Raw genomic sequence first — 16,058 nt, forward strand, 5'->3', positions numbered from 1 at the left:
TCTTGATCGATGTTTTTCAGGCTAGTTTTGAAGAAACCAGTGATTTATATATTTTGGATGGTGTCAGGACATTCCACATTATGGTGGCAAAGTAGTAGAATGAGAATGTTCTCATGTTTGTTCTAGTTGGGGGTTACCAGATCGTTGCAGCTCCCTCTAGTGTTGTGGCTGCGGGAGTCACTCATAATAAAATAATAATTTAATCAGCTTTAGATGTTTTGTGGGGTATTTGTCACTCTACATTATACATTTACAGGACATGTGTCCTCTGCATTTAATCAATCCCAAGAATTAGGAAAATGGATGCAATTAACATTAAAATGGCTCCCAAGAGCAGTCAGGTGTTACAAGTCTTGCTCAGGGACACTTTGACATGGAATTAACTTTGAACCTTCAAGTTCCATGAAGAATGAACCCTAATGAATGAGTAATGTACAAAGAGACATTACATTACATAAATTACACTAGACAGTACATTTGTTTTAAATTATGTTATTTTATTATGTACAGTATATAATACAATAATAATCTATTATTCGTTTTACTTTTAGCTCCACTAGGGGGGCTACTGAGCAGGAGGGGAAACGATAGATTAATCTTTTCCCGTGGATCTGTATGAGACTTGATCTGTCCTTTGTGCCTGTAGCCATGAGGATTTACAATGAGGCACACGGTCACTCTGCTCAGTCAATAACTCTGGAGTAACACCAGTACGGGCTGATTGTGTTCATATAGACGCTCAACATGTACCACGTTGGATTCAAACCCACAACCTCTGTGGTGGTGGACAGGCACTTTACCACTGCACCACCCGAGCACCCTGATACTGTAACGTTATCAGTGTATTCTGTGATGTCATAACGACACTGTAACGTTATCAGTGTATTCTGTGATGTCATAACGACACTAACGTTATCAGTGTATTCTGTGATGTCATAACAACACTGTAACGTTATCAGTGTATTCTGTGATGTCATAACGACACTGTAACGTTATCAGTGTATTCTGTGATGTCATAACAACACTGTGATTGTGTGTATTTGCTTACATGTTGTCAATGCATAGGACAGGATACTGTCATGACACTGTGATTGTGTGTGTTTAGTTCTGCATAATGCAGGGTGAAATTCTGAGTCAGTACAAAAAAATATTTAAAAAATGCCAAGTTGACCATCTAGCAGTATTTTAAGCATCAGTCTTGTTGTTATCCTGCTTCACTGGGGACTGGCCTTTATTTGCCCATAGCTACACACAATACAATATTTGAGACCTGGACAGATTTGAAACCTAGTTATTATTTGAGCTTTTATATTAACCAATGAGTTATAGTGTTATAGGTGTGAAGGTAGATTGACACTGTTCAAGTAAGTTTTCTATATGAATACAAACCGAGCCTTTCTGCTGTTCCTCACAGCTGGGACCAGTCTCTGTCGCCCCTTCTCTGATGTGTTGTATGTGTCTAGGTCCAACTCCTCCAGAACCTCCTCTGATATCTGCAGCATGAAAGCCAGAGCTGAACACTGGGATGGAGACAGTTCTTTGTTTGATTTATCCCCTGACTTCAGGTACTGTTGGATCTCCTGATGTACTGAGTGGTCGTTCATCTCCATCAAACAGTGGAAGATGTTGATAATTCTCTCAGGAGAGTAATTTTTAGTGGTCATCTCCTTCAGGTTGTTGATGGCTCTCTGGATGCTCTCTGGACTGTTCTCTGTCTGACCCAGCAGACCTCCTAACAGACTCTGGTTGGACTCCCGTGAGAGGCCATGAAGGAAGCGGACAAAGAGGTCCAGGTGGCCATTTTTACTCTTCAGGGCTTTTTGCATGGTTCTGTTCAGGAATTCATCCATCGACATGTCACTGCCGATGTCACCATCTTCACCATCTTCATCATCATCAGCTTTATCATCATCTTCATCATCAACTGCAGCATCTTCATCATCACCATCTTTATCATCATATTCATCTTCTTCATCTTCATCTTCAGCTTCACTGCCAAAGTAAACATCTTCTTCATCTTCAACACCTTCCAGGAATGGCTTCAGTACCTTCACGTTCTTCTCTGTGAAACAGTGGAATAGGTAGACTGCAGCCAGAAACTCCTGGATGCTCAGATGGACAAAGCTGTAGACTGTTCCCTGGAATTTCACACTCTCTCTTTTGAAGATCTCTGTGCACACTCCTGAGTACAGCGAGGCGTCTTTCACATCAAGACCACACTCTTCCAGGTCTTCTTGGTAGAACATGATGTTACCTTTCTCCAGTTGTTCAAACGCCAGCCTGCCCAGCTTCAGAAGAACCTCCCTGTCCGCCTCCAGGAGCTGCTGTTGATTCAGTCCATGAGTCTCATCATACTTCTGCTTCTTCCTCTTTGTCTGAACGAACAGGAAGTGGCCGTACATCCCAGTCAGGTGCTTGGGCAGCTGTCCTGTCTCGTCTGTCTTCAGCATGTCCTCCAGAACAGTAGCAGTGATACAACAGAAGACTGGGATGTGACACATGATGTGGATGCTCTTTGATGTCTTCAAGTGTGAGATGATTCTGCTGGCCAGCTTCTCATCACTGAATCTCTTCCTGAAAAACTCTTCCTTCTGGGGGTCTGTGAACCCTTGCACTTCTGTTGCCATGTCAACACATAAAGGAGGGATCTGATTGGCTGCAGCAGGTCTGGTAGTTATCCAGAGGAGAGCCTTGGGGAGCAGCTTCCCTTTGATGAGGTCTGTCAACAACATGTCCACTGATGATGTCACTGTGACATCAGAAACAATGTCATTGTTGTCGAAGTGCAATGGAAACCTGCTTTCATCCAGACCATCAAAGATGAAGCAAACTTTCCAGACAGCGAGCTGCTCTGCTGTGACCTTCTTTAATGTTGGATGGAAAACATGGATCAGTGTGAGAAGACTGTGCTGCTCACCTCTGACCAAGTTCAGCTCCCGGAATGAAAAGGGAACCAGGAGAATGACATCTTGATTTTTCAAACCCTTTGCCCAGTCCAGAGTGAACTTACGCACAGAGAATGTTTTTCCAATGCCAGCGATGCCCTTGGTCAGAACTCTTCTGTTGGGTGTCTTTCTTGGTTTAAAGATGTCACAGCAGTTGATTGGTTTGTCATGGAGGGTCTTCTTGGAAGCTGTCTCAAGCTGCCACACCTCATGTTGGTTATTAACCCCTTCACTCTCCCCCACTGTGATGTAGAGCTCTGTGTAGATGCTGCTGAGGGAGGGCACTTCAGTGACGTATGTCACACTATCAAGACTGTTCAAACTGATCTTATAATCCTTTAATTCCTCCTGCAGACTGACATCTGCTATGAGAAGAGAGTTCATGCATTTTAAACATTCAGGTTTATACTTCCTTACAGTTGTGTATGCACACTATTTATTATAAAAACTCTAGAAAATCTGCAATTCATGAAGGAAAACAGACAAAATAAATAAAATGAGGTCATTTGTTTTTGTTCAGACTTGATAGATGGTTATTTTCAATTTGGACATGAACACTGATAAAACAATGTTTCAGTTTTAACATGAAATGTTAATGTGAAGTCTGTCTTACTTTGTCCACTTCTGGTTTGACTGAGTGTCTTCAGTCCAGGTGTCTTCTCTCTGTGGAGATGAATGTCATTTATAATGATTATGCAATAGACATGATTTACTATGACTATCAAATAGACTTAAATTACCTAAATAATATCTTATTATTAATAAATGCATTCAGTGCCGGCCCTGACCAATTTGGTGCCCCATAATTTAGCCACACTGAAATGACTGCATGGCTTTAACAAATATCGAATACTGTAGTAAATTGGAGATGGCTTATTATCGGCATCAGCCAGAGTGCAGGAGTCTATCCCTGTTTCACAATGTACACTAAAACCCTGGGAGATGGATTACTGTGGTGGAGCAATAGTACTGTACTCTACAACCCCTGGAGTGTTTGTTAGTAAACAACAGTACTCTACAACCACTGGAGGGTTTCTGTTAGTAAACAACAGTACTCTTGCATTGGTAGTAGGAAGGAGGAACTACTTGTTAAAGCTTTGAACAAACATTCAGCTGATGATGATGGTTAAATAGTGAATGACTTCATTCTGGATTCCATGCACAGTAGCAGTGCAGAGTTTCAAGGACAAATCAGAAGATGAAGATGAAGGCAATCGCATAGAGTTTAATGTTACCAACAGAAGTTTGTGTTCTGTTAACAAGGACGATGAATCCAGTTGAACAGCTGCTCCAGGTGGAGTAAATATCGCTATGTCCCACTTAAGACCCCTACACACTGTACAACATTTGACCCGATTTGGCTATCAGGGAGCTTTGTTGGTGTTCGCCGACAAAACCACCTATCTCAGTCAAGATCGGGCGTTTCTCGCCGAGATGTTGATCACGCAGTGTGTAAGGTACTCCGAGAAGATCCACCCCGGATAAATGCTATCGCCGTCACCTTCCTGACCAGTCTAGCATGTTTGATATTTTGGTCTGTCGGCCCGATCTAGAGCCACGCTACAGCCAATGAGAGCACATTACAGCAACGCACCGTGGCTAGTCCTCCCACATAGAACCGCAATATTACCGTCCAGACAGTCCTGTATTAAGTTAAACATTATAAAACAGATTGAGAGAGTGAGCAAGCCTGCTCGAGGATGGGGCTGTTTATTTGAGAGGAATAGGGCTTGCAGACAGAGAGAGAGTCATGTGTATCTCTGAACAGTAATGCCAGATTTTGCGAGATAAATAAATAACCAGGTCTATGAACATTTTTTCATCTATGGGTGAGTTTCAGTTTCATCTATGATATAGTTAACTATGTCTTGTTTATATTCAATGACTACGTTATCCAGTATGAAACCAGTGTGTTTTTAGAAAGATAACAGAACGCAATCCTGTGTGTGTGTGTGTGTGTGTGTGTGTGTGTGTGTGTGTGTGTGTGTGTGTGTGTGTGTGTGTTTGCTGCATTGATTTTATGTTTGTGATAACTGCTAGCCATGTTTACTGTGATATCAACATCCGGGGTAGAGTGGATACAGAAACAGTTTGTGTGCTTATGTACGTGTATGTGTGGAAATTAGCGAATAGTACGTGTATGTGTGGAAATTAGCGAATACAGTGGCCGGGCTCTAGACCAGATCTAAGCGCTGAACAGTAAATAGAAACCACATCCATGTATTGCTTAACATCGTTGGCTGTTAGTTTGAAACCAAGTGTTTGTGTCTTTTTGGGAGAATTGTTCACCGCCACGCCAGATGAAGAAATGTCCAGGGACAAACAATAAGTTCTTCACTGCTGAGGACATCACAGGGGTCCTGAATTCATTACAAACTATGAAGAGGTTCATGCCATTTCCCTGCCAGGTCGACACCCTGGTCACAAAGACTATAGTTTTAAAGTTGCTGCCAAATAATGTCACAAAAGCCTCAGTGTGTAGTTTCCAACATAACGCATGACAACACTCTGAACCGATCTACAAGCTTGTGAGTGAGCTTGTAGATCGGCTATTTTTGAGGAAAAAAGTAGTTGAAAAACTATTACAGCATTTTTTGTATAGGATATGTAATACCCATGTACACAACCCATTTAATTCAATCTCATACTCGATACAAAATGCTGTCTTTGCAGGGCAACGTGTTATTGGTCTGGGCTGCTTCAAACGGCAGTGGAAGGCCATTCTCCCTCAGATAACAAGCATCAAACCCAAGACCAATTTGTTCTGTAATGCTAAAACAACTACCAGCTGCGCCAAAATGTCAATCTAAATGATGAGCAAATATCACACAAACTGCAGGAGCAGATAGACCACCTTAAACATGCTTGAAACGAGCGAGAGTTGTACCAGGAGATGACAGCTGACAGTAAGAAGACTTGTGAGAGGAACTGCAGCCGTCTCTATGTAACGCCCGGGATTCGAACACGGGTCTCCCACGTGGAAAGCCAACATCTTAACCGCTAAGCCAAAGGGATATCCCTATTGCTCAGGGGAGATATTAGACTTTCACGCCATCAGGCTGAGGTAGTGAACCACTCTGTTACATCTAGGTTCCTCCACACCTGCAAGCAGGGAGATCACAATGCACTACAGCTTTGATTTTGCACATCAGGTGAGGATAAGTCTATCCCATCCTCTCCTTTGATTTGTTTGTTGACTTTGTAGGTTTGCTACTGTGTTAGGATGTTGATATCAATGTATTTTGTTTTCCTATCTCTCCTTCTCTCTCAGGTGCACTACCATTTTTTTCTCTCTCCACGCAAGTGTTCATTGTCCACTGTGAAGGTTAAACGTAGCAAGTGAATTTCCTAATCGATGAAGGGATGGCATCAGGTAAGGGCAGCAATGCATTCATCAGCTATGTGCATCATTTTGTTCAATATATATATATATATATATATATATATGGAATTGGAGAAACAGATGTGGACTATGCACAACCTTCACCAGAAGTCGGGCCTCCACTTCCTGATTGCAGGCCACACCAAGTTTGGTCTTGACTCGTGCTTTGAACTTTTCAATCAAGTCCACAGGAAGAGCAGAGAGGACACCTTGGCAGACATTGCTACGGTGGTGACTAAGAGCTCTGAGGTGAAGGGAGTGAACGTCTCCCAGCTTGTAGGACATGGAGATGGCACAGTGCTGGTTAAAGGCTACGACTGGCAGCAGAGTCCCTACTTCCGCAGGTTCCCACAGATTAAGAGCTACCAACACTTCAGGTGATTATCATGGTCATTGTATTAGCTATTCTGTTTCATGAACACGGTGGTATTTTGTGAAAATGATGTGTTGGAACAGTGGACAATATTTTAAATGTTTGCTTCTACTCAGTGGTGTGTTCTACCGTCTTACGCTATATACGTAGTATGACGTGCAGAAGTTTTGGAAAAAAAGCGTAGCCCTAAGCCCTCTACTAACCATTTATTCAATTGACCACGTGCGAGCGTAACCACGACCACGCGCAGGGAATGATTATAGTTTGCCCACCAAAAAATGTATCTATTGATCAACACATCTATTGATTAACACCAAAAACGGGTCGTAGGAATAAGACAATACAATAATGTTCTAACATGCTAATCTTTGTGTCATGGTGTCATTGGGGCATCGCAGACGCCATATCTCTGGTCTTCTGACATATGACACACTACAAGAGGAAAAGACTCAGGTTTATCGTTCATAATCCTGCCTGATGCAGGAAATATGTCGGTGGTGACAAAATCTGGCTGAAATGTGTGTAGTCTGATCCTGATGGCACTTAACTAGGCTTTTCCCACTAGTTTCAGTTGTGGCTTTACTGTTTTGAACTGTGTTATAGTGTGTATGTTGTATGGGATGATTCTCTAACCTTGAGTCAGGAGGTCCAGGTTCAGGAGGTCCAGGTTCATTACTGAAGTTAAGAGGTTCTCCTTTAGACAGGTCACTCTTCATAGACACACAGCTAGGTGTTGGAGACTCTGGTCTGTGACTTCTGGAATCATAAATATGAATCCACAAATATCGTGTGAATTTCTTGTGTATATTGTATAGTGTTATAATTTGTATATTGTATAGGAGGATTCACTTACTTTGTGTATGAAGGTCCAGGTTCATTATTGAAGTCAAGATGTCTATCTCTAGACCGGTCACTGTTCATAGACACACAGCTGGCTGTTGGAGACTCTGGTCTGTGGTAAACACTTCTGGAATCATACAAATGTTTATAAAATTAACATATGAATGAAAATGTTCATTCGTGTACATTATACAAGTATAAGAGAGAACAATATTTGGGTGTCCCCTCACGACATTGCAGCAACATGAAAACAGAACAAAAACAAATGAAATAATAGATATTCCATAGTTTAATGTATCTACAAAATACAATTGGATTTAAGTCATGCATAATAGGGCAGTGTGTCTTTTTCTTTTCTTTTCTTTTTAAAATGTGTAACTTAGTAAATGTTGTGAATATTGTATATGCTGTAGTGTATATTATATAGGAGGATTCACATACTCTGTATCTGGAGGTCCAGGTTCATTACTGAAGTTAATTAGTCCTCCTTTAGACGTGTCACTCTTCATAGACACACAGCTGGGTGTTGGAGAGACTGGTCTGTGGTGAACACTTCTGGAATCATATAAATGTTTATACAATTATCATGTGAATGAAAATGTCCATGTGTTCAAGATTCTTTATTGTTATGTCCCTTTAGATAAGTACAACACAAGACCTTGCAGAGGCACATAAGAACTGATTTTACCGCTCACAAACTATATACCCTAGTTTTTTTAGCAGGAATTATTTTCCAGTGGCTCTTAAAAGAGCTGTTTTTGGGTGTTTTTGTTACTCCGAGAGGGTAAAATGCATGGAAACATCCATTTGTACCCTCTTTGAGTTTAATTAACACCGGTAAATTCAAGCAAAGAAAATAATCCCCGGAGTCTGCATTTTAGTCAACAAACTGCGTTCCATACGGATGGCCGTGCGGGAGGTCCCGCTCACAGACAACTTGACCAGCAGGCAGCCTACTGCTGCCCCCCTCCATGGAGAAACACACATGGTCAGTGGGATACATTCAACAGCTGGATTAAGAGACTCTGGTGGTTCTTATGCTTCAGTTTACTAATGTGTACTGAAACACTTCCGTTTCTTTTATTGATATTGTAGGGTTTTAGTGCTCCGAGCTGAAATCAAACCCAATTCTCCAGCTCAGCAATAAGTACTGAAATAAGTACAAAAAAAAACAGACCAGGCGGGCAATAAGCTGCGCCAAAGAAAATGGCTCACTTGAGGAGAGAGACGCAACGTCTTTTTTTCAGTGGCAATTTCATTGATAACATAGGCCTACATATCACTAGGAATCACTGCTTTCATATATAAGGTCAGCAATGTATTATTTAAATATATTCTTTATTTCCACTTTGAAATTGCTCTATAAATAAAGTGTGGGGTCGCCCAAAGATGTCCCCCATAACATGGGGTCGTGGCATAAAAAAGTTTGAGAACCCCTGGTGTAGGAGGATTGACATACTTAGTGTGTGGAGGTCCAGGTTCATTACTGAAGTTAAGAGGTTGTCCTTTAGACAGGTCACTCTTCATAGACACATAGCTGGCTGTTGGTGACTCTGGTCTGTGGTGAACACTTCTGGAATCATAAACAAATATTCTATAATTATCATTTGAATACAAATTTAGATTTGTTCAAGATACTTTATTGTTATGTCCATTATACAACTATGAGGGAGTAAAATCTTTGGGTTCTGATTGATTGATTGAATTATTTATTAACAAGATTATTAACAGTACAGGCAGTACAGTCAAAATATGTTTCACTCTCACGACATTGGAGTTGCATGAAGACATAAAACAATTTGAACAAATGAAATAATATCACCACTAACATGTACTATAAATACAGCACAATACAAGTTGCATAGATGGATAGATATTCAATATTTTGTTACATAGCTATTCCATAGTTTAGTGTATCTGCTTTTTCCATGCCTCATTGTGTATAGTGTTACAGCGTATTTGTATAGTGTTATAGTGTGGAGGATTCACATACTGTGTGTGTGGAGGTCCAGGTTCATTACTGAAGTCAGGAGGAACACAGCTGTCTGTTGGAGACTCTGGTCTGTGAATGTGATGTTTGTCAGGTCCCTCCTCCTCTGTCTCCACACACTCACTCATCTTTAGGTCTTTATTAAACCTGTCAGGGTAACAGTCAATGAAATAGATCAGAAAACAGGAAATACTGGATGCATGTGCACAACTGTGAGCACGTGAGAGTCCTTTACACACTTGTAAGAACTAACCCACACACACACACACACACACACACACACACACACACACACACACACACACACACACACACACACACACACACACACACACACACACACACACACACACACACACACACAGGGGGTGCATCCACTTGCTTCACCTGCTGCAGCGGCGGGGGCAGGGATGCATTGGTCATGGGACGCAGTGACACGCCGTCCCACCTCCTTTTGAGCAGGAGCACGCACACACACACACACACACACACACACACACACACACACACACACACACACACACACACACGCACACACATCTATAAAAAACAACCCTTAACCTCAACAAAGTTTACAAAGGCTGCCGACTGCCGAGTGTCACACCAGGTGAATTAACATAGGAATGAGCCTAGATGCATATCAATTGTCCATTGTGTGACCTGTAGTGTAGAGTGACGTGCGCGTGACGTCTTTAAAATAGCGTCCCACCAGAGATAGATTCACCAATACAACACTGGGCGGGGGGAGGAGGAGACAGCTCATTCCTTCAGAATATCCAGCACAGTTTTGGGGCCAAGCACATGTACCGTTATCATCTCGGCCTTGTATTTTCTTTGCGGTATTTGAATAATTATAAATTGCACTGGTAAACGCTAGTAATAAATGGTGCATTTATATAGCGCTTTTATCCAAAGTGCTTTACATAGATTGTGCATTACATTCACCCATTCACACACACATTCACACAACGATGGCGGAGGAAACCATGCAAGGCACCAACCTGCTCATCGGGAGCAATTAGGGGTTCAGTGTCTTGCTCAAGGACACTTCCACACTAAACTGTTCAGCTTGTTAGTGCAGTCCATGCTGTTGTAGCTCAGTCCGTGTTTAACTAACTATACGCTAGTATGATATACTAACGTAACCTCACATGCAGCAACTTATTTTTGGTAGAGCAATGTTAGATGCACCTTTTATTTTGTGTCGCCCGCTTGAGCATGTCTGTCGCCATGTTATAAAACTCTCTCTGACATACAGTAGCTGTGGTCCAGAGCGTTAGAGAGAGTTCTAACATGTTATAAACCTCTCTCTGACATACAGTAGCTGTGGTCCAGAGCGTTAGAGAGAGTTCTAACATGTTATAAACCTCTCTCTGACATACAGTAGCTGTGGTCCAGAGCGTTAGAGAGAGTTCTAACGTGTTATAAACCTCTCTCTGACATACAGTAGCTGTGGTCCAGAGCGTTAGAGGGAGTTCTAACGTGTTATAAACCTCTCTCTGACATACAGTAGCTGTGGTCCAGAGCATTAGAGAGAGTTCTAACGTGTTATAAACCTCTCTCTGACATACAGTAGCTGTGGTCCAGAGCATTAGAGGGAGTTCTAACATGTTATAAACCTCTCTCTGACATACAGTAGCTGTGGTCCAGAGCGTTAGAGGGAGTTCTAACATGTTATAAACCTCTCTCTGACATACTGTAGCTGTGGTCCAGAGCGTTAGAGGGAGTTCTAACGTGTTATAAACCTCTCTCTGACATACAGTAGCTGTGGTCCAGAGCGTTAGAGAGAGTTCTAACGTGTTATAAACCTCTCTCTGACATACAGTAGCTGTGGTCCAGAGCGTTAGAGAGAGTTCTAACATGTTATAAACCTCTCTCTGACATACAGTAGCTGTGGTCCAGAGCGTTAGAGAGAGTTCTAACATGTTATAAACCTCTCTCTGACATACAGTAGCTGTGGTCCAGAGCGTTAGAGAGAGTTCTAACATGTTATAAACCTCTCTCTGACATACAGTAGCTGTGGTCCAGAGCGTTAGAGAGAGTTCTAACGTCCTACACAAGGTGTAGAATGCTCTACTCTGGACACATCTCCACTCACAGGCTTAAAGGACAACTTTGTTTTTTTTTACAACCAAGGTTTATGTTTTAGCTTGTAATTGAAGTAAATAAAAGATGAGTGTTACCTTTTTTTCATTTACTGCTTTCTATAGTTATAGCAATTTTCGCGATCTTTTTTACAGTGGGCGCGGGCATTATGGTAGGTCGCTAAATATGTATTTTTTTTACACAATAACCCAGCGATTTATTTATTATTTACAGTAGCTCTTCTAGCCCCCAATAACTCACATCTGGCCATCAAAGACCACGGGACCTTTTTTATTATGTAAAAAATACATATTTGGCCACCTGCCCGAATGCCCCCGCCCACTGTAAAAAAGATCGCGAAGATTGCTAAAACTATAGAAAGCAGTAAATTAAAATTGAGTGTTAAAAAATGTAACAGTCATCTTTTATTTACTTTAATTACAAGCTAAAACATAAACCTTGGTTGTAAAAAAAACAAAGTTGTCCTTTAACACAGTTTTTCTTCCCACTGTTTGTTTTAAGAACAAAGTCTTTTCTTTATAGGAGGACATCTTCCTCTCTATACCCTCGGCTTTCATGGTCACCGTGCTCACAGCCACCAGCACACATGTTTCCACACACACAATAATGTACCCGCCCACGTGAGGAAATCTCACACACACACACACACACACACACACACACACACACACACACACACACACACACACACACACACACACACACACACACACACACACACACACACACACACACACACACACACACGCGCAAACACACACGCACACTGTGCATGCCTGCCCTATCAACGGAGCGGCACCCCCAGGGTCCTAGCGCCCTTTATATACATCACACAAACACAAAAACAGGCAGACAAACATTAAAAAAAGAAAACGTTTTACAACTGTCACTCTAGCAGAGTTGACACTTATAGCTTTATCTAATTCACTAGTTCTCAATGGGGTCAGGGGTCCTTGGGGGGGATCCAGGGGGTCCCCAGCAAAATGAGGAACAGTGTAAACATTTTAGCCTTCTTATTTTTGGCTGTTCAAATATAGCAGATCTACAAGCTCACAATGTGTCGCCTTGTGACAAGTGTTAAGCTTGTAGATCTGCTATTTTTAAAATAATGTTATGGGGGTCCCTGGTACAACACCTTGTCATATGGGTGTCCCTGGTACAACACCTTGTCATATGGGGGTCCCTGGTACAACACCTTGTCATATGGGGGTCCCTGGTACATCACCTTGTCATATGGGGGTCCCTGGTACAACAACTTGTCATATGGGGGTCCCTCACATCAACATGTTTTAGAACCAGTGTTCTAACTCATTATTTTATAAAGTTCTCTTAACTAATGAACTCATGACTTTTCCAGTTCACTAACACAGTTATAATTACACACATTTAAATCAATGGTTACTTGTTACTTAATGTGAACATAGTGAACATCTTCAGAGGATTATAATGATTATTATCATCCAGCGATGTGCTCTCACTCTAACCTCACTACAGCACATATGACCCGCCCTACTCTGCCTCTGATTGGTTTAGGTTTACACATGATGAGTGACGATTGGTTAAAGGTACAGTGTCACTTATCACGGTAAGCCAATCAGAGGCAGAGTTGGGCGGGTCTTTGTCTTGGCTTTCCTGGAGCAAGCAGAGTGAACTAGTGTGAGAGTGTAATGAGGAAATGCTCTGTCTATCTCAATGGGGAAATTCTCACACACACACGTACACACGCGCGCGCGTCTGTACGTTAGTTTAAGCAAACTTCTTCTGGATGAGAACAAGTGGTTCTAATATGTTATAACACAGTTAAACAGCTTTAACTTTCATAACATAACAGCAGACTCCACAAATATGCAGAATAAGTATTATTACCTTACATTAATACCATATAGATTAATAACACTTACCCTAAATTAATCTATGTGCTTTAATCCAACATGTAATACCATATAGATTAATAACACTTACCCTAAATGAATCTATGCTTTAATCCAACATGTAATACCATATAGATTAATAACACTTACCCTAAATTAATCTATGCTTTAATCCAACATGTAATACCATATAGATTAATAACACTTACCCTAAATTAATCCAACATGGTAAAACAACATGGAGTCCAGACTGTTCAGTTCACTGAGTTGTTGTCGTGTCTAAATGGTTGAATGTACCAACGCACTAACATGTTGTCATACTGGGTGTGTCTAAAGCAACTGAGAGAGAGAGAGAGAGAGAGAGAGAGAGAGAGAGAGAGAGGGAGAGAGAGAGAGAGCTGTGACGCATTGTGAGCTTGTAGATCTGCTATTTTCAAACATTCTAGTACTTTTACTTTTGGTACTTTAAATATATTTTCATGCCAATACTTTTGTACTTTTACTCAAGTAACATTTTGAACACATGCCTTTTACTTGTAACAGAGTACTTTTATATTGTGGTAGGTTGACGTATATATGTTTCATAATGTGGTAATATCTTAGATCAGGGGTTTTCAACTGGTGGTCCGTGGACCACTGGTGGTCCGTGGAGGTATTGCATGTGGTTCCTGATCATGCATTCAGTAATGTAGGAAAGTGAAGATTTTCTTTCAAATTAATTTTCATTATTCATACTTTTTTTTTTTTTTTTTTTTTTAGCAACTTGGTATTTGAGGAATTAAAGACATTATCATCATTATCAGTGGTCCTTTGAGGACGCTTATGCTTCAATTCCAAAAGTACTTCAAGCTTAACTAGGTGAATTGTCAGGCACAATACCCAGATCTTGCAGTAAAAGCTAAATGTATTTGACTTTTTGTAACTACATATCTCTTTGACAGTAGTATTTTCATGCTGGCATACCTACATACCATATAGGGCTCGAGCAGAAAGAAGAAACAAACATGGACCACCCATGATCATTTCATGGACCACTAGTTGAGAAACAGTTCACTCAATGATCTGGTGACCTAAGATGACACGTCAATGTTGTTGACAGCAGTTTTTCTGGAACTTCCACAGAAAAGGGAACTGGAATCTCAAGAAGTGGAAGTGTGGCCTGGTTGAGTCATCATTATTAGGACATGTGACCATATAATAGCATGTGTCTGCTCACTCATCAGTTAACATGAGTTTAATATAGAGGGCTGGATGAAGTAAGAGACATTCTCAAAAACACTCAAACACTCAAAAATGCTCTGCTCACTAGCATTATATTTCAGTTAAATAATGACTGTTAATTAAGGGCTTGATTAAATGTGTTGTGCGTAGTATCATGCAATGAATTATATCAAGCCCTTAACGGTCATTATTTAAGAACATATATATGGACAATTGGTTGAGAAACAGTGTTATAAAGGTTTATAAGTATTTTAGATCTTATAACTCTAATACATACAGAGTTATAAGCTGATCATAATGTATTATAGACCTGGGATGCATAGTGTTAGTGTTACCAAAAAAACTAATCTTAGCTCATATCCCCTCCCTACACAACAGTGGTCCCCAGGTTGAGTCTTAGTCAGGGTAGTGGTCCCTGGTTCACAATCAGTTGAAAACCCCTCTCTTAGATGGACACTTGGTTCCTGTTTTTAATAGTTCTGTTAACATTCAGCCACACACACACACACACACACACACACACACACACACACACACACACACACACACACACACACACACACACACACACACACACACACACACACACACACACACACACACACACACACACAGGCACACTTTGCATGCCTGCCCTATCAACGGAGCGGCGCCCCCAGGGTCCTAGCGCCCTTCAGATACAGCACACAAAGGCAGGCAGACAAACATAAAAAAATAAAACGTTTTACAACTGTAGCAGAGTTGACACTTATAGCTTTATCTAACTCACTAGTTCTCAATGGGGTCAGGGGTCCTTGGGGGGGATCCAGGGGGTCCCCAGCAAAATGAGGAACAGTGTAAACATTTTAGCCTTATTATTTTTAGCTGTTCAAATATAGCAGATCTACAAGCTCACAATGTGTCGCCTTGTGACAAGTTTTAAGCTTGTAGATCTGTTATTTTCAAAATAATGTTATGGGGGTCCCTGGTACAACACCTTGTCATATGGGGGTCCCTGGTACAACACCTTGTCATATGGGGGTCCCTGGTACAACACCTTGTCATATGGGGGTCCCTGGTACAACACCTTGTCATATGGGGGTCCCTGGTACAACACCTTGTCATATGGGGGTCCCTGGTTCAACACCTTGTCATATGGGGGTCCCTGGTTCAACACCTTGTCATATGGGGGTCCCTGGTACAACACCTTGTCATATGGGGGTCCCTGGGGGTCCAGTGTTCTAACTCATTATTTTATAAAGTTATCTTAACTAATGAACTCATGACTTTTCCAGTTCACTAACACAGTTATAATTACACACATTTAAATGAATGGTTACTTGTTACTTAA

General features: G+C 41.3%; 1 protein-coding gene across 2 annotated transcripts in view; it reads right to left on the reverse strand.

Moving 5' to 3' along the window:
- Positions 1-16,058, reverse strand: part of LOC308081633 (protein NLRC3-like) — a 46,077-nt gene that overhangs the window by 18,836 nt on the left and 11,183 nt on the right. Inside the window, exons 1-8 of one of the 2 annotated variants that reach the window (XM_080457992.1) lie at positions 13,717-13,820; positions 9,534-9,677; positions 9,000-9,113; positions 7,982-8,095; positions 7,554-7,667; positions 7,334-7,456; positions 3,559-3,608; positions 1,390-3,310 (exon numbers count right to left, since the gene is read on the reverse strand). In XM_080457992.1, the coding sequence (XP_080314118.1) occupies positions 1,390-3,310; positions 3,559-3,608; positions 7,334-7,456; positions 7,554-7,667; positions 7,982-8,095; positions 9,000-9,113; positions 9,534-9,658 (2,561 nt within the window). In that variant the 5' untranslated portion in view covers positions 9,659-9,677; positions 13,717-13,820. Of the gene's footprint in view, positions 1-1,389; positions 3,311-3,558; positions 3,609-7,333; positions 7,457-7,553; positions 7,668-7,981; positions 8,096-8,999; positions 9,114-9,533; positions 9,678-13,716; positions 13,821-16,058 lie in introns of those variants that run through there. The other variant, XM_080457991.1, reaches the window with a different exon arrangement.

The sequence above is a fragment of the Gymnoscopelus braueri genome, assembly GCF_963280865.1.
Source record: "Gymnoscopelus braueri genome assembly, contig: SCAFFOLD_321, whole genome shotgun sequence".
Lineage (NCBI taxonomy): Eukaryota > Metazoa > Chordata > Actinopteri > Myctophiformes > Myctophidae > Gymnoscopelus > Gymnoscopelus braueri.